The sequence below is a fragment of the Scyliorhinus canicula genome, chromosome 11 (genome assembly GCF_902713615.1).
Source record: "Scyliorhinus canicula chromosome 11, sScyCan1.1, whole genome shotgun sequence".
Taxonomy (NCBI): domain Eukaryota; kingdom Metazoa; phylum Chordata; class Chondrichthyes; order Carcharhiniformes; family Scyliorhinidae; genus Scyliorhinus; species Scyliorhinus canicula.
The window spans coordinates 109,907,820-109,932,125 of NC_052156.1; the positions used below are offsets into that span (position 1 = coordinate 109,907,820).

At 46.1% G+C, this 24,306-nt stretch overlaps 1 protein-coding gene across 1 annotated transcript in view; it reads left to right on the top strand.

Annotated features, from left to right (window-relative positions):
- LOC119973277 (ATP-binding cassette sub-family C member 9-like) overlaps window positions 1–24,306 on the top strand; it is a 235,589-nt gene that overhangs the window by 43,271 nt on the left and 168,012 nt on the right. Inside the window, exons 3-8 of the mRNA XM_038811061.1 lie at window positions 631–752; window positions 1,849–2,015; window positions 5,600–5,842; window positions 8,359–8,544; window positions 16,661–16,708; window positions 20,292–20,453. Of these exons, the coding sequence (XP_038666989.1) occupies window positions 631–752; window positions 1,849–2,015; window positions 5,600–5,842; window positions 8,359–8,544; window positions 16,661–16,708; window positions 20,292–20,453 (928 nt within the window). The remainder of the gene's footprint in view (window positions 1–630; window positions 753–1,848; window positions 2,016–5,599; window positions 5,843–8,358; window positions 8,545–16,660; window positions 16,709–20,291; window positions 20,454–24,306) is intronic.

Consider the following 24,306-nt stretch of genomic DNA (forward strand, 5'->3'; position numbering starts at 1 on the left):
AACCCAGTAACCCCACCTAACACTAAGGGCAATTTTGGACACTAAGGGCAGTTTATCATGGCCAATGCACCTAACCTGCACATCTTTGGACCGTGGGAGGAAACCGGAGCACCCGGAGGAAACCCACGCACACACGGGGAGGATGTGCAGACTCCGCACAGACAGTGACCCAAGCCGGAATCGAACCTGGGACCCTGGGGCTGTGAAGCAATTATGCTATCCACAATGCTACCGTGCTGCCCACGAAGGCTAAGTAACTCGAGGATGCTGATTGAATACAAGACAAGGCTTATTTTTCAATGCGACAAGTTGTTGTGATCTGGAGGGGACTTCCTGAAAGGCCGATTATGTAGTAACTTCTCAAAAGAAAGATTATTTGTGAAGAAAGTTAATTTGAAGGATTTAGGGGGAAAGAACATGAGAGCGGGATAAATTAGTAAATAGCTTCATCAAAGAGCTAGCATAGACCTGGTGGGACAAATGGCCTCATTCAGTGCTGTATAATTCTATGCTTTGCACATTGCATAATTGTTTAATATGGTCTCTTATGCTCTTATGCTAACCCCCAAAATAACAGTCCCATGTTTCAATCAAACGCTCATTTTGTTTTCTGTTCTTTTGCTGCAACAGAGAAATGAATACTCGTCACCTTCATCTATTTATGCCTGCTATCATGGGATTCATAGCTGCAATTACATCTATCGTATACTACCATAATATCGAAACGTCCAACTTTCCAAAGTTGCTATTAGGTGAGAGTGCATTTCCAATTTCTGCTGGACACAGCGAGTGCTGATTTACAGTTCTCTTCATAGCGCCTTGTTGTTGGGAGAAGCAAAAGTAATTTAACGATCGATAATTGACAGGCCCACCTGTCCTGAACTTCCTCCAATGTGGGATTTCTCACAAATATAGGTAGGACTGAATATGCTAAGACCTTTAGTTTCACGTTTCCTAGCTGCCCTTAGCCCACATCCTTACAGGGTGAACCATTTCTAAGGGGGCAACAGTCAAAAGTGGGGAATCAAAGTGGCTGCAGGAAGTTTCCGCATTCCCTGGCCCATTAGGTACCTGGTGTAACACCAGGCGGCTTGTTTGCCATTTGCCATTCGATGTTCCAGGTTCTAGAAGGGCAGAAGTGGACCTCACTGGGCAATGTGTCTTGGGGAAGAGAGCAACTTAGGCTCTTCAAGTTAGGGACAATAAAAGGCAGGAGCTCAAGTAACGGGTAGAATGTAGTCTTTAGCAGGATCAGGGTGAGGCCTGGGCGCTCACTTTATGCCAGTCCAGCCCTAACGTTTCTGCAATGTGAGGCTGATGTATCCCTGGTAGCATTGGTGTCCGCCATGGAGCGTGGCACTCCTTGGGCCCTACATACTTGGGTATGTGGGATCAGTTTGTGAAGGGAATCCTTGTGGCTCTGATACTGATTGAAACACAAATGGCCACGGGTGATTTAAGAGATGGGAAAGACCTCGGCAATTCTTGGAAACAAGAACAGCCCTAACATTCTGAAAGAAAATGTCATGCAGAAGCAAAATGGAGCTTGGAGCCAAAGATTGGATTTTATACCTAAATCTGTGAACAAAGAAGTTTTGTTATGCTAAGGACAGTTTGAGCACCCCCTAATTTCCTTTGCTGCATCACCGGCAGACATACTCTCTCTCTTCGTTCGTGATCCTTTGTAAGATTTGCTTCTTTGATCGAGCTCTAACATCTCCTGGCATAGCTCAGTGCCAAATTCCATCTGAAAACACTCCTGTGGAACACCTTGATTGATTTTACAACATGTACGTCATTGTATAAATCCCGTACCCTTTTGCTGATCAAATACGTTTGTTTTCACAGCCCTTTTTATCTACTGGGTCCTGGCTTTTATCACCAAAACTATTAAACTGGTGAAGTACTGTCATCACGGAGTGAGCATGTCTGATCTTCGATTCTGTATAACCCTCATGTTGGTCTTTCTTTATGGATCGTTGATGGCTATTGAAATAAACGTGATCATATTCAGGGTAAGTCGTTCCTCTTCCCTTATGTCAACGAGTGGCATTTTCAATGCTAGTTTCACAAGAATCGAGGGAATCATGTCCCAGCAAATTCAGAGCATGTCGCTGCCCAATATGTATCAGTTTGACCTTGGCAGCATTCACACAGGGCTGATTGAAACTAAAAGATCAGTGGCATGCACAAGATAAAAGGAGTGGGTGCTTAAGGTGGTAGATGGGCGACTGACCTAGTGGGCAGCTTTGCCCTGGATGAAGTGGAACGCCTTGAATATTTTTGCCCCTGCATCTATCCAGGCAAATGGAGAGTAGTGCATCCAATACCTGATTTGAGGTTTGTTGGGGAGGAGAGGATTTGGGCAATTAGGACATGAGGCGGAACACCCACCGGCTGTAGTAGTCCCTTAGTGTCCAAAGATTGGGTGGGTTTTGGGGTTACAGAGATAAGGCAGGGGAGCGGGACTAGGGAGGATGCTTTTTCGGAGAGTCAGTGTAGACTCGATGGGCCGAATTGCCTCCTGCTGCACTGCAGGGATTCTGTGATTCTATTTATGTGGCTGCACAGTGTGACTGCCTTTACCCGGTGGAGCACTGTAAGCATTTTGTGTGTTTGAATGTGATCACCTCTCATTCTTCTAAACTCCAGAGAAGAAAGGCCCAGTCTATTTGATCTTCCCTCATAGTGTATAGAGCATAGAGCATAGAACAGTACAGCACAGAACAGGCCCTTCGGCCCTCGATGTTGTGCCGAACAATGATCACCCCACTTAAACCCACGTAACCCGTAACCCAACAATCCCCCCATTAACCTTACACTACGGGCAATTTAGCATGGCCAATCCACCTAACCCGCACATCTTTGGACTGTGGGAGGAAACCGGAGCACCCGGAGGAAACCCACGCACACACGGGGAGGACGTGCAGACTCCACACAGACAGTGACCCAGCCGGGAATCGAACCTGGGACCCTGGAGCTGTGAAGCATTGATGCTAACCACCATGCTACCGTGAGGCCCTATACTATCCCTCCATCCCAGGAATTAATTTAATGAATAAAATAGAAGCAAAATACTGCAGATGCTGGAAATCTGAAATAAAAACAGGAAATGCTAGATAAACTCAGTAGGTCTGGCAGCATCTGTGGAGAGAGAAACAGAATAAACTGCAATCTAACCAAAAGGAAATCAGAGAAATCAGAGTCCATTCTGGGCGAGATAAGCAGGGTCGTTCCCGGCACTACAACCCTGCTATCCAAAAGGCACTCTGTTGCTACTTAGGGCCCCGGTGGGAAACAGCACAGCACCCCCCCCCCCCACTCCCCCCCTTCCACCCTCTCAAGCCCGCACTCCGATGATGGAGCTCTTCAGTAGAGGAAGTGATCGGGATGCCATTTTTAAATGGTGCCCCCAATCTCTCTCCCCCCCCCCCCCCCCCCTCCGATGTCACCTCATGCCCCAACTCACCTGCTGAGGGTCCTGGAGCCCCCACTCCCCCACCACATGTGGCAGTGCCAAGGTGCCTTGGTGGCACCGGCGATGTCAAGCTGCCAGCCTGGCCAGAGGCCGACCACCCAAGGACCTCCAATTGCCTGGGAGACCTCAAGTGGTAGCATACCTGGTCCCCATTTGTGGAGACCAGTACTAATCGGCGCTTGGCTGGAATCCCCTCGGCAAGGTCGGTAGATTGCGGATGGCTATTCCATCCGGCCTTAGCATGGCAAAGTGGATTATCAAACTCACTCAACCGTGCAAGACTGGGCGGGACCAGATCGCGACATCTTGCGAGATCTGGTTAGACCTCACGAGGTGTAATGGCCGTCGGGAATCCTGGGGGAGGCCTCCCCGGGATCTCCTGACTGTGCCCCACTTCAATTACGGCAGGACGTAGCCAGGAGATCACGCCCAACGTTTTGAGCCTGTACTGGCTCTTCTAAATTATTAATTCAGTGAACATTTGTTGTAAGTATATCCTTTCTTGGATAAGGAGGCCAAAACTATTCACAATGCTCGCCAAGGCTCCATATAATTGGAACAAGTCATCCTTACCCCTATATTCAAATCCACCTGGAATAAAGGCCACCATTCCATTTGCTTTCTTAATGACGTGAATTTGATTCAAACCTTCAGTTCAATATAAGGCTGATCTTCCCTCCCCCCCCAACTTGATTTGCTAACTGTCTTAAATCTGTGTCCTGATTATCGATCCTGGTACCAGTGGAGACAGCACCTCTCTTTCTACTTTGTCAAAGTTTCACATTACAATGGAAACTGCCTATGTAAACATGTCACATTGCAATTACACCCTCCTGCAGGTGGCATCACTGAAGCACTGCAATAGCAGGGAATGTCTAATTACCTTGTGACAGTCGACAATCTGATTTCTTCATCCGGAATTCCTACATCCACATTTCTAATGGAAGCATTTTCACATAATTTGCTAAAGGCATACAAAATCACAAGGGGATGGGACAGAGTAGATTGGCCGAAACAGTTCCCACTCATGAAAGTATCATGGACGAGAGGAGACAGATTCAAAGTAATTGGCAAAAGAAGCAAAAGGGACATGAGAAAGAACTTTTCATGCAGCAATCGTGTGGTGGAGGCAGGTTCAATCGAAGCATTCAAAACGGAATTAGATTGTTATCTGAGGGAAGAATGTGCAGCGTTACGAGACGAAGGTGGGAGAATGGCATTAAAGGGATTGCTAACTTGGAGCATTGGTGCAGACAGAGTGGGCCGAATGGCCTCACCTTTGTGACTCTGTGAAAACCTCTCTTAGTTTTGAGCACCTTTATTGGGTCTCACCTAACCTTCTTTGTAAGAAGGAGAACAGTTTCTCCAGTCTCTCCACGTGACTGAAGTACTTCCTCCCTGTTACCATGCTAGTAAATCTTCTCTGCACCTTCCTAAATTGTGTGGCCCAGAATTGGGAGCAATTTCAGCTGAAGCATAACCAGTGGCTGTTTTTTTTAAGCCTGTCTTCTTTCCTTGTGCATTCTCTGATCTGAATCTTCGGGCTCAGTGGACATGGGGAACAGAATTTTCTTGATGCAAAATGCTACAAATGTTAGATTGTACATAACGTCTAAAACAGTCAATAGAACAAGATTAAGCATCAAACCGTGAACCTTTCTGGTCTGTATATGGCAGATAGTTAGGTAAAAGAATTGATGCATACCCCATCAAGAAAGATTAAATAAGCTAGGCCTGTTTTCCCTAGAAAAGGGAAGACAAAAAACTAGGGCCATGAATATAAGAATGTCACTCATCTATCTAAAGAGAATTCAGGAGACTCTTCTTTACCCAGAGTCTGATGTGAACCTTGTTAGCTCAATGAGTAATTGAGGCAAATAGCTTAGATGTATTTAAGGCAAAGCTAGATAAACACATGAGGCAGACTTGAAGGAGGATATCCTGATCGGGTTGGAGAAGGAGGGATGGGAGGAGATCCTGTGTAGTATATGAACACCATTGTAGTCCTATTGGCCAAATGGCCTCTTCCTGTGCTGTACGCTCTAATTCAGTGCAATCTAAAGCTGATGCAAGTTATTCAAACAACATCTGGTTAAACAGCCTCATTTTCACTCCTGCTAGAAATATGTGTTCTTTGCAAACCCCAAAAAAGTGAAGCCGCCTGAAGACTTACAAGATCTGGGTGTGAGATTCCTGCAGCCGTTTGTGAATTTACTATCAAAAGCAACATACTGGTGGATGAACACGCTCATCATTTCAGCACACAAGAGGCCAATAGACCTGAAAACCATCGGCAAGTTACCCATAGCCACAAGGGCTCTCACCAACTACATGCGTCTGAAAGAAGCTTATGAAGAGCAGAAGGTATGAATCCCAATGGAAAGTATATGTATCTCATCTTGATGGTAGCAACATCAAAAAGTATCTTCCATGACTCTTTGGGCAGGATTTTCCAGTCCTGCCAGGCTGGTCAACGGTGGGGCTGCAAAGTTTAGAGAAAGGAAAAAAGTGCAAATTTTCCCATCACGCCCATGATAATACTTGGGATTAGAAAATCCTGGGGTTTATCTGAATATGTGATAATGAATTATCTGAACAAATTCTCCCTTTATTTGACACCATTTAGGGTTTGCAAGGCATGACGTAGAGGTAGTGGTGTAGTGGTAACATCACTAGACGAGTAACAAGTGACTGGGCAAACCCTTTGTGGACGTGGGTACAAATCCCACCACAGCCACTGGTGGAATTTAAATTAAGTTAATAAAAAAAGACTAGAATTAAAAGTTAGTCGCAGTAATGGCGATCATGAAACTCTTAACTTTTTTTTCAGTTATGGGATGTGGGTAGGCCAACATTTATTGCCCATACCTAATTGTCCTTGAACTGAAGATTTAAGAGTCAATCACATGGCTGTGGTCTGGAGTCACATGTAGGCCAGACCAGGTAAGGGTGGCAGATTTCCTTCCCTAAAGGACATTAATGAACTGGTTGGGTTTTTCCGACAATGATTATCTGGACTCTTAATTCCTGCTTTTATCGGATTCAAATTTCGCCTTCTGCCATGGGATTCATTACCCAGGGTATCTGGAATACTAGTCCAGTGACAATGCAACTATACCACCACCTTCCCACCACTAGGATCTCTGAAATGGACCTCTGAAGTGGCCTAGCGAGCCACTCAGTTCAAGGGCAATTAGGGATGGGAACAGTGATGCCCACATCCCATGAAGGAAAAAACCCCCTGGAAACTGCAATTTCAAATCAAAAAGTATGTAGTTCAGTCCCTTTGGGATTAGGACAGAATAACAGATCAGAATCATGAACTTGAATAATACAAGTGATTTCTTCTGCTTAGCATTTAGTAATATATTGCCCTGATGAAGACAACTTTTAAGTCAAATTTTGAAGCAATTTTGGGAAGATTTCACCTTAAATCTGAAAAAGTCATCCACACTATTACTATTTTCAAAATCCCTTTTGTTTCTGTAAGTATCATGCCAAGACGTAGAATATCTTCACTCTTACTGTAGTATGTTAACACTAACTAGGGTATTTGACATCCTGGGCAGTCAGTAAGCTCTCAACGTGGAGAACCAGCAGTCCCAGACCCCAGTGCCAACAGTCCCATATTGTAGACTATCAACCATCAAGACTGTAGAATATCAAAGGTCCCACACCCATGTATAGAATGTTTCCTCAGTCAAATATTTTTATCCAAGTTGAGAGTAATACGAGGAAATACGGGTTCAAACTTAAAAGGCAAATTTTGGAAATCTCTTCTTACACAAAGGCCGGAATCTTCCGGCTGTTCCTGGCAGATAGTCCCGCCAACAGAGGACCTCCGCCATGAGTTTCCCGGTGCCGGAGGGTGCATACAACAGGAAACCCCATCCCTCTGCCGGCCAATGGTGAGTCGCATCCCCCGCCACGAAACATGCCATGGGGGGCACGGAAAATCTCGCCCAATGAGTGCATCAAATATGGAATAGATCTCCAGCAACAACAAGGGAGTTAATAATCTGGAATTTCTTAAGAAACAATAGGTATTAAAATGGGAGAAAAAATGGTCTTCCCCACTTATGAATGATTTTGAATCTGATAAATTAACCCATAACATTGTCTGCTAATTTGCTTTGGAGTCTGCACTGTACCATGCACATTTAAAAAAAAATGTTTATTAAGTAATTCTTCATAATAATCAACACAACCCGAGACAATCAAACAGAAACAAATAAAAAAAAATAATCACACCCAATTAAGTTAGAAACAAAAACGAACCTAAACCACCTAAAACCGTGCACATTTTGAAGGTATTTCCATTGTTTGCTTCATCTTGAGTAGCTACTGACAGTCATGCCATAGGGCAGCACGGTAGCATTGTGGATAGCACAATTGCTTCACCGCGCCAGGGCCCCAGGTTCGACTCCGGCTTGGGTCACTGTCTGTGCGGAGTCTGCACATCCTCCCCGTGTGTGCGTGGGTTTCCTCCGGGTGCTCCGGTTTCCTCCCACAGTCCAAAGATGTGCAGGTTAGGTGGATTGGCCATGATAAATTGCCCTTAGTGTCCAAAATTTCCCTTAGTGTTGGGTGGGGTTACTGGGTTATGGGGATAGGGTGGAGGTGTTGACCTTGGATAGGATGCTCTTTCCAAGAGCCGGTGCAGACTCGATGGGCCGAATGGCCTCCTTCTGCACTGTAAATTCTATGATAATCATAAATTCTATGGTGCCCATTTTACTGGCGAGCAAAACAGTTACAAATGAAGTCTGGTAACAAACTGCTCACTGTTGCCCCGAACACCTTTTGAATTTTTTGTTTCTTTCTTTGTACTGAGTTACTCAAGTTTGAATCATCCTGTTGGTGTTTGTTCTCCCCTGCAGGAAAATGCGCCCTTCCCGGGAGATCGGCCTCCCTCGATATGGCGTTCCATGTACAGGGCTTACGGTCGACCGATCTTCCTCAGCAGCACGTTCCGCTACTTGGCCGACCTTTTGGGTTTTGTTGGTCCCCTCTGCATCTTCAAAATTGTTGACCATCTTAGCAAGACGAGAAAATTAAGCAGCTTTGTGAGTTTGTGATTTAATACGTTGCTCTGTTTTTAGGTAGGCACGGCTGTTAATTAAGTGTTCTTATGTTAAGCAGAACTCCAGACTGAGATGTGTCTTTCTAGAACATAGAAAAATATAGCACAGAATAGGCCCTAAGGCCCACGATGTTGTGCCAAACTTTTGACCTAGATTAAGAACAAATTAATCTACACCCCATCATTCTACCGTAATCCATGTACCTATCCAATAGCCGCTTGAAGGTCCCTAATGTTTCCGACTCAACTACTTCCACAGGCAGTGCATTCCATGCCCCCACTACTCTCTGGGTAAAGAACCTACCTCTGACTTCCCCCCTATATCTTCCACCATTCACCTTAAATTTATGTCCCCTTGTAATGGTTTGTTCCACCCGGGGAAAAAGTCTTTGACTGTCTACTCTATCTATTCCCCTGATCATCTTGTAAACCTCTATCAAGTTGCCCCTCATCCTTCTCCGTTCTAATGAGAAAAGGCCGAGCACCCTCAACCTTTCCTCATAAGACTTACTCTCCATTCCAGGCAACATCCTGGTAAATCTCCTTTGCACCTTTTCCAAAGCTTCCACATCCTTCCTAAAATGAGGCGACCAGGACTGCACACAGTACTCCAAATGTGGCCGTACCAAGGTTTTGTATAGCTGCATCATCACCTCACGGCTCTTAAATTCAGTCCCTCTGCTAATGAACGCTAGCACACCATAGGCCTTCTTCACAGCTCTATCCACTTGAGTGGCAACTTTCAAAGATCTATGAACATAGACCCCAAGATCTCTCTGCTCCTCCACATTGCCAAGAACCCTATCGTTAACCCTGTATTCCGCATTCATATTTGTCCTTCCAAAATGGACAACCTCACACTTTTCAGGATTAAACTCCATCTGCCACTTCTCAGCCCAGCTCTGCATCCTATCTATGTCTCTTTGCAGCCGGCAACAGCCCTCCTCACTATCCACAGCTCCACCAATCTTCGTATCGTTTGCAAATTTACTGACCCACCCTTCAACTCCCTCATCCAAGCCATTAATGAAAATCACAAACAGCAGAGGACCCAGAACTGATCTCTACGGTACGCCACTGGTAAATGGGCTCCAGACTAAACATTTGCCATCCACCACCACTCTCTGACTTCTATCGGTTAGCCAGTTCGTTATCCAACTGGCCAAATTTCCCACTATCCCATGCCTCTTTACTTTCTGCATAAGCCTACCATGGGGAACCTTATCAAATGCCTTACTAAAATCCATGTACACTACATCCACTGCTTTACCTTGGTCCACGTGCTTGGTCACCTCCTCAAAGTATTCAATAAGACTTGTGAGGCAAGACCTACCCCTCACAAATCCGTGCTGACTATCCCTAATCAAGCAGTGTCTTTCCAGAAATCCTATCCCTCAGTACCCTTTCCATTACTTTGCCTACCACCGCAGTAAGATTAACTGGCCTGTAATTCCTAGGGTTATCCCTATTCCCATTTTTGAACAGGTGCATGACATTCGCCACTCTCCAATCCCCTGGGTACCACCCATGTTGACAGCGAGGACGAAAAGATCATTGCCAGTGGCTCTGCAATTTCATCTCTTGCTTCCCATAGAATCCTTAGACATATCCCGTCAGGCCTGGGGGACTTATCTATCTTCACGTTTTTCAAAATGCCCAACACATCTTCCTTCCTAACAAGTATCTTCTTGAGCTTACCACTCTGTTTCACACTGTCCTCTCCAACAATATGGCCCCTCTTATTCGTAAATACTGAAGAAAAGAACTTGTTCAAAACCTCTCCTATCTCTTCAGACTCAATACACAATCTCCCGCTACTGTCCTTGATCGGACCTACCCTCGCTCTCGTCATTCTCATATTTCTCACATGTGGAAAAGGCCTTTTCCATTCTCATCTGGTCTGAATTGCTGTGTTTTGGCCTTTCAATGACCCACAAGGCCAATGCGGAACGCTAGCAGAGAACAATTGGGCTGAATGGCCCATTTATACTGCTTCATACTGTGTATTATTTTTAAAGAGATTGAGGAGTTTTTATTTTGTTGTACCCAGATGGGATAATGGCCTAGATTTTGAGTTCAATGACTTTGAAGTGAGTCTGGTTAACAGATAGTGTCACAAGTAGGCTTACATTAACAATGCAATAAAGTCACTGTGAAAATCCCCAAGTCGCCACACTCCAGATCCTGTCCGGGTATACGGAGGGAGAATTCAGAATGTCCAATTCACCTAACAGCAAGTCTTTCAGGACTTCTGCGAGGAAACCGGAGCACCCAGAAAAAACCCATGCAGACATTGGGAAAACGTGCAGACTCCGCACAGAGAGTGATCCAAGCCGGGAATCGAACCCGGGTCCCTGGCGCTCTGATGCAGCGTTGCTAACCTCTGTGCTGCCATGCCGCCCTATCTAGCAATGTCTTGAGAGAACTCAAACTCTCTCAACGTGAAACTAAACGAGATATGGGTGCTGTTAGCAAGTCATAGAATCATAGAACTTATAGTGTAGAAAGAGGCCATTCCAGCATTTATTGCCTATCCAAAGTTGCCCGTGGGAAAGTGGTGGTGAGCTGCCTCTTTGAACTGCTGCAGTCCTCGAGATGCAGGTACACCTGCTTTTAGGGAGGGAATTCCTGGATTTTGACAGCGACAGTGAATAAATGGTGACATATTTCCAAGTCAGGATGCTGAGTGACTTCTTCATGTAGCAATTCTCAGTGTTGAGCTGCTGTGATTGCATCAAGTTGTCCAAGTTGTCCAAGCAGCCAATTACATGAAAAAATTCTCACAGACAGCCAACCAGGAAATCAGAAGCACAAATGATCAATTTGCATTTTGATATTTTGCAGTGAGCAAAATAAAGATGGAGGCATACACATGGAGTCAAGGTGGAAGCTGAACTTTCATGAACAAGTTAAAAAATAAAATGAAAAGAGCTAGATTAAAAATCCACTGGTTAATTATAATGAGGGGAATTAACAGCATTCCATAAATATAACATTATTTTTCATGGTCAGATCAGTCGTTGAACAGCAGTTATTACTCAGGTCAGCGTAACAAAAAAACAGTTGCACCTTATTAACAAAGCTTATCTTTTTATGCGGATCAAATAGCAATCTAAGAGAAGAAAAAAGTACGTTCTTGCCAGATCAATTGATTCAATAGAATATTGGCTCTGATGCGGGATTAGTGTGAGGTGAAGGTGTGAGTGGTCTCTGATGCTGTGAGGCTGTAATGCTAAGCACTGTGCCACCGTGCTGCCCAGGCAGAGCGTAGAGGCGGAGGGTGACAGTACGATTTCTTGGATGCCCTTCCCACTGGGCTCCTGCCGCCTTACACTTGAACAGGCGAGGCCTAGTCCAGCTCACCCACCCTTGCCTCATTTGAAACCCTTAAGTGGCCAATTACTGACCAGTTCAGAACCATTTCCCACCCAGCCTAAATTGTCAAGCTCCTGGGAGGAGTAGAAAGGTGATGGGGAAGCCGGAAAATGAACCGTGTTTAAACCCTTGGGCAGGATAGCCCAACAGCCTCACCTCGCCACCCCTGCCCTGAGACCCCCACGCTTCCCTGAACCCCTAGGACTTAGGATCGAGGGATTAGTCCTAGTCCTGTTCACTGGAAGCTCCCGGTGCGGCAGGAACTAGAGAGCTGCTGGCCAATCCGATTAAGTCCCATCTCCAGCTAATTACCACTTGTTGGAGCGTGAAATGCCGTGGGGACCAGCCAGTAATGTGTTTTAGGCCAACACTTCAAATGGCGGGAAGGGAAACTCTGCAATCATAATGATCCTGGCCCGGGAATTCTGTGTTAAGTTCTAAAGTTGGTGTCAGATTCAGAGGGTAAATGACGACAAACGTTGACAGCTGTCAGGAACTCCACAAATCCTGGGCCACTGTGTCGGCATGCAAAAAGTTGGAATGCATTTTCTTCTGTGATATATTTGTGTCACCACGGTTGAGTTTAACTCAAGACAGAATATTGAGTGGACGGCACGGCGCCGAACACCCAGGTTCAGTTTCGCCCCTGGTCACTGTCTGTGTGGAGTTTTCACATTCGCCGTGTCTGCGTGGGTCTCACCCCCCAAAAAAGATGTGCAGGGTAGGTGGATTGGCCATGCTAAATTGCCCCTTAATTGGAAAAAAAGAATTGGATACTCTAAATTCATTTTTAAAAAAGACTACTGGACCACCTGCAAAAGCTCTGTATTAATATTGCTCGAATATTTGAAGAAGGATCAACGTTTAGCAAAGTAGAACTAAATGCAGTGCAGTTAATAAACCCTCTGATATTTTGTGCATGAAAACTATGCACCATAGCACATGCACATCACTGTCCTTTAATGCAAAAATCAGAAGAACCTTAGACCATAAGACCATAAGACATAGGAGCAGAATTAGGCCACTCGGCCCAAAATGTCTGCTCCGCCATTCAATCATGGCTGATATTTTTCTCATCCCCATTCTCTTGCCTTATCCCCATAACCCTTGGTCCCCTTATTAATCAAGGACCTATCTATCTCTGTCTTAAAGACACTCAGTGATTTGGCCTCCACAGCCTTCTGCGGCAAAGAGTTCCACAGATTCACCATCCTCTGGCTGAAGAAATTCCTCCTCATCTCTGTTTTAAAGGATTGTCCCTTTAGTCTGAGACTGTGCCCTCTGGTTCTAGTTTTTCCGACAAATCGAAACATCCTCCCCGCGTCCACTCTATTCAGGCCTCGCAGTATCCTGTAAGTTTCAATAAGATCACTCCTCATCTTTCTAAATTCCAACGAGTACAGACCCAGAATCCTCAATCGTTCCTCATATGACAAGCTCATCATTCCAAGGATCATTCTTGTTAAGCCTTACCAATGCCAGCACATCCTTCCTTAGATACGGAGCGCAAAACTGCTCCCAATACTCCAAATGGGTCTGACCAGAGCCTTATATAGCCTCAGAAGTGCATCACTGGTCTTGTATTCTAGCCTTCTCGACATGACTGCTAAAATTGCATTTGTCTTCCTAACTGTCGCGTGAACCTGCGCGTTAATCTTAAGAGAATCGTGAACAAGGACTCCCTAGTCCCTTTGTACTTCTGATTTCCAAAGCATTCCCCATATAAAAAATAGTCTATGCCTCCGTTTCTCCCTCCAAAGTGCATAACCTCACACCTTTCCACATTGTATTCCGTCTGCCACTTCTTTGCCCACTCTCCGAGCCTGTCCAAGTCATTCTGCAGCCTGCCTGTTTCCTCAATACTACCTGCCCCTCTACAGATCTTTGTATCATCTGCAAACTTAGCAACAGTGCCTTCGGCTCCTTCTTCCAGATCAGCATAGTAGCATAGTGGTTAGCACAGTCGCTTCACAGCTCCAGGGTCCCAGGTTCGATTCTCGGCTTGGATCACTGTCTGTGCAGCGTCTGCACGTTCTCCCCGTGTCTGCTTGGGTTTGTTCCAGGTGCTCCGGTTTCCTCCCACAGTCCAAAGATGTGCAGGTTAGGTGGATTGGCGTTGCTAAATTGCCCGTGTCCTAAAACATTGGGTGGGGTTACTGGGTTACGGGGGTAGAGTGATGGTGTGGGGCTTTGGTAGGGTGCTCTTTCCAAGGGCCGGTGCAGACTCGATGGACCAAATGGCCCCCTTCTGAACTGTAAAGTCTATGTTTCTATGATTAATGTATATTGTGGACAGTTGTGGTCCCAGCACAGACCCCTGAAACATACCACTAGTCACTGGCTGCCATCCTTAAAATGATCCCTTTATCCCCATTCTCTGCCTTCTGCCAATCAGCTAATCCCCTATCCATGCCAGGATCGTATCCTTAACACTATGGGCTCTTAACTTATTTAACAGTCTCCTACACGGCACCTTGTCAAAAGCCTTCTGGAAATCTACATAAATCACGTCCACTGGTTCTCCTTTGTCTAACTTTCTTTTACTTCTTCAAAGAATTCTAACAGATTTGTCAGACATGACCTCCCCTTGACGAAGCCGTGCTGACTCAGTCCTATTTTACCATGCACTTCCAAGTACTCGGCGATTTCATCTTTAATAATGGACTCTAAAATCTTACCAATGCCGAAGTCAGGCTAACTGGCGCATAGTTTGCCATCTTCTGCCTCCCTCCCTTCTTAAACAGCGGTATTACATTCGTCACTTTCCAGTCCTCTAGGACCCTTCCTGGATTCAATGATTCCTGAAAGATCACCACCAATGCCTCCACAATCTCCTCCTCTTTTAGAACTCTGGGGTGTAGTCCATCCGGTCCAGGTGATTTATCCACCTTCAGATCTTATAGTTTCCCCAGAACCTTCTCCTTAGTAATGCTCACTGCACTCACCTCTGCCCCCTGATTCTCCTGGAGCTCTGGCATCCCACTGGTGTCTTCCACCGTGAAGACAAATGTAAAGTAACTATTCAGTTACTCTGCAATTTCTTTGTTTCCTATTATTACTTCTCCAGCCATATTTTCCTGTGGTCCAATGTCTATTTTTGCCTCTCTTACCTTTTATATATTGAAAAAAACTCTTCCTATCTTCCTTTATATTACTATCTAGCTTGCACTCATATTTCATCTTCTCCCCCCTTATTGCTTTTTTAGTTGTCCTCTGCTCGCTTTTAAGGCTTCCCAATCCTCTGGCTTCCCACTAATCCTCACCATTTTGTATGCTTTTTCTTTTGCTTTTATGCTGTCCTTGACTTCCCTCATCAGCCATGGATGCCTGATCTTCCCCTTAGCATGTTTCCTCCTCCTTGGGATGAATTTCTGTTGTGCCTCCCGAATAATCCCCCAAAACTCTTGCCATTGTTGTTCTACTGTCTTTCCTGCTAGGCTCCTTTTTGAATCAACCCTGGCCAGCTCCTCCCTCCTGTCTTTGTAGTTACCCTTATTTAATTGTAATACCATTACATCTGTTTGCAGCTTTTCCCTCAGCGATCAGTTCTACTTTCTAACAATTAGCCAAGCACTCCCAAATGTAGGAAAGTTGGTCATTCTATCCTACAGTTTATTGCAGCTTCTGCGATATGGCAGGGCGAGGAGATGGAACCAGCAATCCAGTTACAGCCCCCACTGTTCCATCCTGCTGAATGAAGCATCTTTCAGCCAATTGGAGGCCATCCAATGGGAAAGATGCCAATTGCAGTGATGTGGCTTCCCAAACACAAGCCCTTCCCCTTGTTCCTTTCAACCTTACAGTTATTATCAGGAACAGTTTCTCATCCCCGTGTTTAGAAACATAGAGAGTAGGAGCAAGAGGAGGCCATTCGGCCCTTCGAGCGTGCCCTGCCATTCAATATGACCATGAATGATGCTCTATCTCAACACCATACTCCCTCGATCTCCCATACCCCTTGGTGCCTTTGGAGTCTAGAAATCTATCTATTTCCTTCTTAGATATATTCAGTGACTTGGCCTCCATTGTCTTCTGTGGTAGAGAATTCCTCAGGTTCAGCAGCCTCTAAGTGAAGATGTTTCTCCTCATCTCACTCCGTATCCTGAAACTGTAATGCCACAATATTGGTGGCTTTTATGACTTTGAGTTAATGTAAAATGTTTAATTTTGGTTGCAGCTACATGCACAGCAGATTACGAGTAAAACCTTGTTGCGAATACATAACTTGTGGGTTTCGAGAATCGGCACTATAGGCTGGGATATCATGTGGCAAATGGTAATGCTGCGGTTACGGTTATATTTGTAAAGGCCCTTAGCTCTCAGAATCAGCCTTCATTAGGCTCAAAATAGGTTTTTAAAAATCTCTTTAAAAATCAGAACGATGCTACCACCTCCCCAGCTGTATCTAGTGTTGTATTCAGCAAGATCCGCTTGCAGTGACGGGTCTTTTCTACCGCTTCTCTGCCACCTTGTTTTAGTTGGCATAAAAGACTCCCAAATTATTAATGCTTAAATTCCTCAATGCTAAAAGACAGAGATACCGAAACTCGACCAAGCATGAATCAGATGCGGCACATGTGCACTCGTCTCACACTGTATCAGCAGGCGTACGCGTGGTAAACTGTTCCTGGCGCTTGACCAATTGGCACTAGCAATTCCGATGCTTTGTAAAAGGCAAAACGTTGCTTGTGAAACTTGCTCATTAACAATCTGACTTTCCTCAGGCTAATGGAACCATTATCACCATTGAAAGCACAAATCAGACGGAGAAAGTAAGTATCATTGATCCTTTTTCCCCCTTTGTTAACCATGCATCCAACAGTTTAGAAGATGTACATGGAACTTGGTAAATGAGCAAGATCCAGAAGAATTGACACATATATGATGGTATATGGGCATGTTAGTGTGTACTGTATATGGGCAAGTTTTTATAGAATCATAGAACTATAAAATTCCTACAGTGCAGAAGGAGGCCATTTGGCCCATCCAGTCTGCACCGACCTTCTGAAAGAGCACCGAACTGAAGCCTCTGTCCTATCCCCGTAATCCTATAACCCCACCTAACCTACACATCTTAAGACACTAAGGGGAAATTTATCATGGCCAATCCACCTGAGCCGCACATCTTTGGACTGTGGGAGGAAACCGGAGCACCCGGAGGAAACCCACGCAGACACGGGGAAAAAGTGCAAACTCGACACAGTCACCCAAGACCAGAATTGAACCCGGGTCCCTGGCATTGTGAGGCTGCAATGCTCTGCTGATGTTAGTGAACTAAGCATTCGAGGGGCCATTAGATAATTACTGGAATAGAAACAATGTGCAGGGATACAGGGGAAAAGGCAGGGCAATGGCATTAAGTCATGATGCTATTTGGAGAGCCAGCGCAGATGCGATGGGCCAAAGGGCCCATTTCTGCACTGTAATGACTCCATGATTCTGCAAATCTAGAAAGTTCTGGACAACTAATCCAGCGAAGACAAGTTCAAATCCTACCAGGGCATTTTGCAACTATGAATTCGGGTTTTAAAAAAATCTCAACTTAAAAAGCTAGTTTTCCCAGCGGCGTGGGGTGGAATCAATGTGAAATCCCATTGATCTCACCACCGGCCAATGACGGGCCACCTCCCACTGAGAAACCCGAGGAGGACAGAGAATCTATTCCAGTGGCTCTGAAGCTGTTGGATTGTTGTCAATGCTTAACTGGTTCAGTAATATCCAGTTGGAACCAAATCTACCATCCTTATCTGGCCTGGTTTATGTGACTACAGTCCCTATAATACCTTGTAAACTGACCTAAAAAGCCACTTTCCTTTATCAATCTGCAGCTTGTCATTCAAGTAGAGCACCTCCTCAAAGCAACTGGGGGTGGCTAATAAATGCTGGCTTTCCAAGCGACGTCACATCCCAAGAATGAATAAGAAATTAAAATGGATTCCCGTTACAGTAATGCAATCAAATGCTAAGGCAGGTATTTATTAAGTGCCACCAATGATGAACTCCTCACACTATCCATAAAAAGAATCACCACAGATAAACTCATAGAAGCATAGAAAAGTTACAGCACAGAAGGAAGCCATTTGGCCCATCTTGCTCATGCTAGCCCGAGGACACACAGGTGCTCTTTCTAATCCCACCTTCCTGCACCCGGTCCACAGCCCTGTAGCTTAGAGCATGTAAGGTGCAGATCCAGGTACTTTTTAAACAAGTTTAGGGTCTCTGCCTCCAGCAGCAGCTCGGGCAACGAATTCCAGACTCCAACTACCCTCTGCGTAAAAAGGTTCTTCCTCATGTCCCCTCTGCACCTTCTGCCACTTACCTTGCATGCATGTCCCTTGTTCTAGAATTCTCCACCAAGGGAAACAATTTTATTTTGTCCACCCTACCTCTTCCCATCATAATTTTGTAAACCTCAATTAAGTCATCCCTCAGCCTTCTTTGTTCCAAGGAAAATAACCCCAACCTGTCCAATCTCTCCTCACAGCCACACTTTTCTAGCCGTGGCAACATTCTTGGAAACTTCCTCTGCAATCTCTCCAGAGCAATAACATCCTTCCTGTAGTGTGGTGACCAGAACTGCACACAATACTCCAGTTGTGGCCTCACCAGTGTCTTATCCAATTCCAATATTATGTCCTTACTTTTACATTCGATACATAGAACATAGAACAGTACAGCACAGAACAGGCCCTTCGGCCCTCGATGTTGTGCCGAGCAATGATCACCCTACTTAAACCCACGTAACCCGTATACCCGTAACCCAACAATCCCCCCATTAACCTTACACTACGGGCAATTTAGCATGGCCAATCCACCTAACCCGCACATCTTTGGACTGTGGGAGGAAACCGGAGCACCCGGAGGAAACCCACGCACACACGGGGAGGACGTGCAGACTCCACACAGACAGTGACCCAGCCGGGAATCGAACCTGGGACCCTGGAGCTGTGAAGCATTGATGCTAACCACCATGCTACCGTGAGGCCCCCGATACTTCTGCCAATGAAGGAGAGATAAATGAAGTCACCTCAATTCAGAATAATACATTCAAATATTGGTGGCCCCTTTGCTTCTTAGCATTCATAGAACATAGAACATAGAACATTACAGCACAGTACAGGCCCTTCGGGCCATGAAGTTACGCCGACCACTTATCCTAATCTAAGATCAATCTATCTACACCCCTTCAACCTACTGCTGTCCATGTGCCTGCCCAAGAGTCACTTAAATGTCCCTAATGACTCTGAGTCCACCACCTTTGCTGGCAGTGCATTCAACTCACCCACCACTCTCTGTGTAAAGATATGACATCTCCCCTATACCTTCCTCCAATCACCTTAAAATTATGTCCCCTTGTGACAGCCATTTTGGAAATTAGTCCACCATGGTAGCTGAGTATTAACCATATTCCTGCTTGGCTATTCCCTTTCACCTGCATGTTGTGACCCAGCTATCAATTCCACCATCTCACATGTCCATTGGAGACTTGTAATTGGGGGGAATCAGCCTCTGCCAAAGGCAATAACTCTCAGATGGAAGATGCTGAATGGGCTGAACAGGGCCCAATGGGAGCTCGCTGAGGTCGAGCAGTAATCATAATTTGCTTCTATAAATAAATAAATGGCATGAGCAATGAGAAACAAGAAAGTTCCATCCTACTGTCACTCCCGGACCTGCTCCGGCACATCTATTTATAATATATTCTGAATTTTGCACCTCGTCCTTATCCATTGTCTAGTCAGCCTTGCTTGATTCCTTTATTTATGAATCATGGATCTCAGGGAATATGGTTTTAGCTGACAGCTTAAAGCCTTAAGCAACAAAAAGTGGCCATGGGAAAAATGTAGCCCTCTGTCTGACACCCATGATGTAATGCTGTTCTTAACTGGCAAATGTTTAAAATACTGCATAATGGCACCTCTAAAACCAAGTCTTAAATGGTTCCCTTCACACGAAGCACTGCAGTAAAATGGGTTGTTATCGTTACTTGCATGCCATTACTACATGGAAAAAGAAACTGATTCAGCTGACAACTCAATTGTTTTGTTTCAAGTGCCGACCTGTAGACATTACAGGGTAGCGCAGCAAGTGTGGGAAATGCATTTGGAGGTTAGACTAATCAAAGCCAGCTTTCAACGTTCATCCAGATATATGTAATGAAACAAACTTCGGAAAGTGTACGCAACAAACACAGTTAATATTTCCTCTTTGAAATGTTATCCTTTTCAAAATAAATCAAATGGACATCTCTTTGGCAGAGAATCCTTTTAATAACTTTGCACGTATCGGTGAGTCGTTAGGCTGTAAGGTAATGGCTCTCTTTTCTGCCGCCGACTCAACTCTTTCCTTTTTTAGGAAAAAATGGGCGTTTATTTTGTGTCGTCGAAGGAGTTTCTGGAGAACGTTCATGTTCTGGCAGTGCTGCTCTTCCTCGCCCTTATACTACAGAGGACATTTCTACAAGCCTCCTACTATGTGGCCATTGAAACGGGCATCAATTTACGTGGTGCCTTGCTGGTGCGTGAGATGTCAAATTGCGTTGTGTTGTACCCTGCTTCCTGCTGCTCATTTCGAGTAATGCTTTTGTTTTGCCATAAGGCTGTTTGCTTGAGCAAATGCTGCAGCATCTGTGGCCCATCTCAGTGGACTCTGTGGGAACTGTGCCAAATAATGTAGCAAAATCTGAAAAGGTTGACTAAGATCTTTTAATAGTGGATATTTGCTTGTCTTACAGAGGGACTTACATTTATATAGTGCTTGGCATATTCCACCATGTTTAATAGCCGATCAGACACTTTCAAAGTGTACTCACCTTTGCAACGTAGAAAACAGGCAGCAGCCAAGATGCGCACAGTAAGATCCAACAAACAGTTATGCGATAATGCCAAGATTATTTGTTTTTAGATGCTGGTTGAGGGAAAAATATTGGCAAGGATCAGGGCAAACTGCCCTGCCCTTCTTTGAAATAGCTCCATTTTAGGTTTTATATCTCAGCAAAAGGCCTCAGTTTAATATCTTATCTAACAGGTGACACCTCACTCAATGCAGCACTCCCTCACTTAAGGACCCGCCTAATTTATGGGTTCAGCTCCACTGGAGTGGGTTTGAACCCATAACCGTCTGACTCTAGCCAAAAGTGCTATGATGCGGGCATAAAAAGTATTCAATTTAGTTCAAAGTAACCTTAGCCTTCAGTCCCCGCCAGTGCTGATGATTCAATCAATGAAATTGCGCTTCATTTAGTGGGAGCTCCCCCCAAGTGAATCGGGGAGGGAGGGGAAGGGGAGGTGTTGGTCGGTGGAGGGGGTGCTCTGCTCCCTTGGAATTCTTCAGATTCCTGAGTGTGATAATATCATTGAATAATCCAGCTACGACCTTTGCCTGCACCTCATAACAGCACACTTCAAAATAAATGCTGAATCTTTTTTGCCTCCTTGATGTTTCCTGCTTCACTACCAGTACTTAAACCTCAAATGATGTAGACAATGTGAACGTGCACTTTTCTGACTTGTTAACAAATATATTTTTTATCACAGGGTTATGACATTTGCAAAACGTTTTCTGACAGATTACAAAGCCCACTGTGTATTTCTTTGACTGGCTTTTAGATAAATAATACCCACCCTAACAAACTCGCTTTCAATAAGTTTTTTCTTCTAAAAACATATTAATTAATTTCTTTGTCTGATTAGCCATATATTTCCTACAAGCCTTTTAGATTGTGGTGAATTCATACTGTATTGTAATTCACACTGTATTGCATTGCATAGTATTATGTCCTTGTGGGCTCTGTGAGCCATTGCGCGGCTCTGCCCATAGGGGGAAGATGAGGAGCTTGTACAGGGCTCCACCCTTGGCTCCGCCCATGGCCCCTCCCACTACTGGAAGTATAAAGTGCTGCAGCCGTGAGCCTGCTCTCAGTTCTTCTGGTCGCAGGCAGGCTCAGTTGTAAGACTATTAAAACCACAGTTTACTTCCAATCGTGTCTCTAGTGAATTGATGGTCACATCAATTTAATAGTCTTAGAAAACTTGAAGAAAACTACTATGGAATCAGCCCTCAAACCTGATCGACTAGAACTCGACCCGCATGCTGCAGAGGCGAAGGAAATATTCCTACACTGGCTTCGATGTTTCAAGGCCTACCTGGCTGAATCAAGCACATCCAAGACTGCAGAGGAGCAGAAACTCAGCATACTGCACGCACGGGTAAGCCATCGTATCTCTACGCAACTCAATTGTGCACCTCATATACTGAGGCCCTGGCTATGCTCGACCGATTGTACATACGGCCGATAAACGAGGTCTACGCGCGGCACATTTTCACTACCCGCCGCCAGCACCCCGCAGAGTCGCTGGGACTTCCTGCGCGACTTAAAAGCCCTTGCTCGGGACTGCAATTTTCAGGCTGTAACGGCCTCCCAGCATATAGAACTCGCTGTCCGTGATGTATACGTTGCAGGGCTCAGGTCTAACTATGTGCACCAGCGATTAATTGAGAAAGGGGCCCAGAATTTGGAGGACACGGTAGAGTTAGCTACAACTATGGAGGTCGCGTTCCGCAGTCTGAACCCATTCCCCGCGGACCAAGCAACCCCATCGTGGGCCCCCGACCAGAGACTGCCCCAGGCCTGCGCCGCGTGGCCACCCACCCACTATGGAGAGCCAGCGTGCCATTTTGGTGGCCAGCCCCAACACCCTCGGCAGCACTGCCCGGTCCGCAATGCGACCCCCAGCAGCTGCGGTTGCAAAGGACACTATGCCTGAGTCTGCCTGGCAAAATCAAAACTTTCTAACTCTCCCGCAGTCCAGAGCACTCGCCTCCCAAACTCGCAGGCCCGCTGACCCCGTAATGCTGCAGCGTGTCTGCCGACTCCGCCTCCGTCCGACACGTGCGACTCATGGGGGCCGCCATCTTGGCAATCCTCCCCCACGCAGCCGGCCATGTGCGAGTCATGGGGGCCACCATCTTGGACGCCATCTTCCTCGCCGCCCGCCACGTGCGATCCACGGGGGCGGCCATCTTGGACGCCATCTTCTTCATCACCCGCCACATGCAATCAACGGGGGCCGCCATCTTGGCCATCAACCGAACCGAACCCCGACGACTACGACCTCAGTGGATAGTCATCACGGGGCCACTCCAGCACTGCTGATCGAGCCGCCGACTACCCGCAACTCAACGCAGTCACGTTGGACCAGTCGCGTCCGAAGCACCTCCAGAGCCCGATGATGTCCGTTAAAATCAACGGGTACAGGACACCGTGTCTCTTCGACTCCGGGAGCACCGAGAGCTTCGTACATCCTGACCTGGTAAGACGCTGTTCGCTCCCTATCTTCCCTGCACGGCAAACTATCTCCCTCACCTCGGGCTCGCACTCGGTCCACGTACAAGGGCGCACCGTCGCGACCCTAACGATTCAGGGCGCCAGCTACTCTAATTTCCAGCTGTACGTACTCCCCGACCTCTGCGCCCCACTCTTACCCGGGCTCGATTTCCAATGTAATCTCAAGAGCCTCACACTCAGCTTCGGCGGACCCCTACCTCCATTCACTATCTGCAGTCTAGCGACTCTAAAAATCGACCCCCCTCCACTCTTTGCTAATCTCACTGCTAACTGCAAACCCGTAGCCACTCGCAGCAGCCGGTATAGCCTGCACGATAGGGTATTTATTAGAGCCAAAGTCCAGCAGCTCCTACGTGAGGGAGTCATAGAGGCCAGTAACAGCCCCTGGAGAGCTCAGATGGTGGTCGTCAAGACCGTGGAAAAGTTCCGGATGGTGGTTGATTACAGCCAAACCATTAACCGGTTCACGCACCTTGATGCGTACCCCCTTCCCAGAATTGCAGACATGGCCAATCAGATCACCCAGTACCGCATATTCTCCATGGTGGATCTGAAGTCTGCTTACCACCAGCTCCCAATCCGCCCGGAGAACCGCCACTACACGGCATTCGAGGCAGATGGCCGCCTCTTCCATTTCCTCCGGATCCCCTTTGGCATCACGAATGGGGTCTCGGTGTTCCAACGAACAATGGACCGAATGGTGGACCAGTACGGGCTGCGGGCCACGTTTCCGTACTTGGACAATGTCACCATCTGTGGCCATGATCAGGAGGACCACGACGCCAACCTCCACCGATTTCTCCAAACCGCCCAGAAACTCAATCTCACCTACAATACGAAAAAATGCGTTTTCCACACTACCAGATTAGCCATCTTCGGCTATGTCGTGGAAAATGGAGTCCTGGGCCCCGACCCGGACCGTATGCGCCCCCTCTTACAACTCCCTCTCCCTCATTGTCCCAGAGCCCTCAGAGGTGCCTGGTATTCAACTCTTATCACGCCCAGTGGGTCCCCCAGTATGCG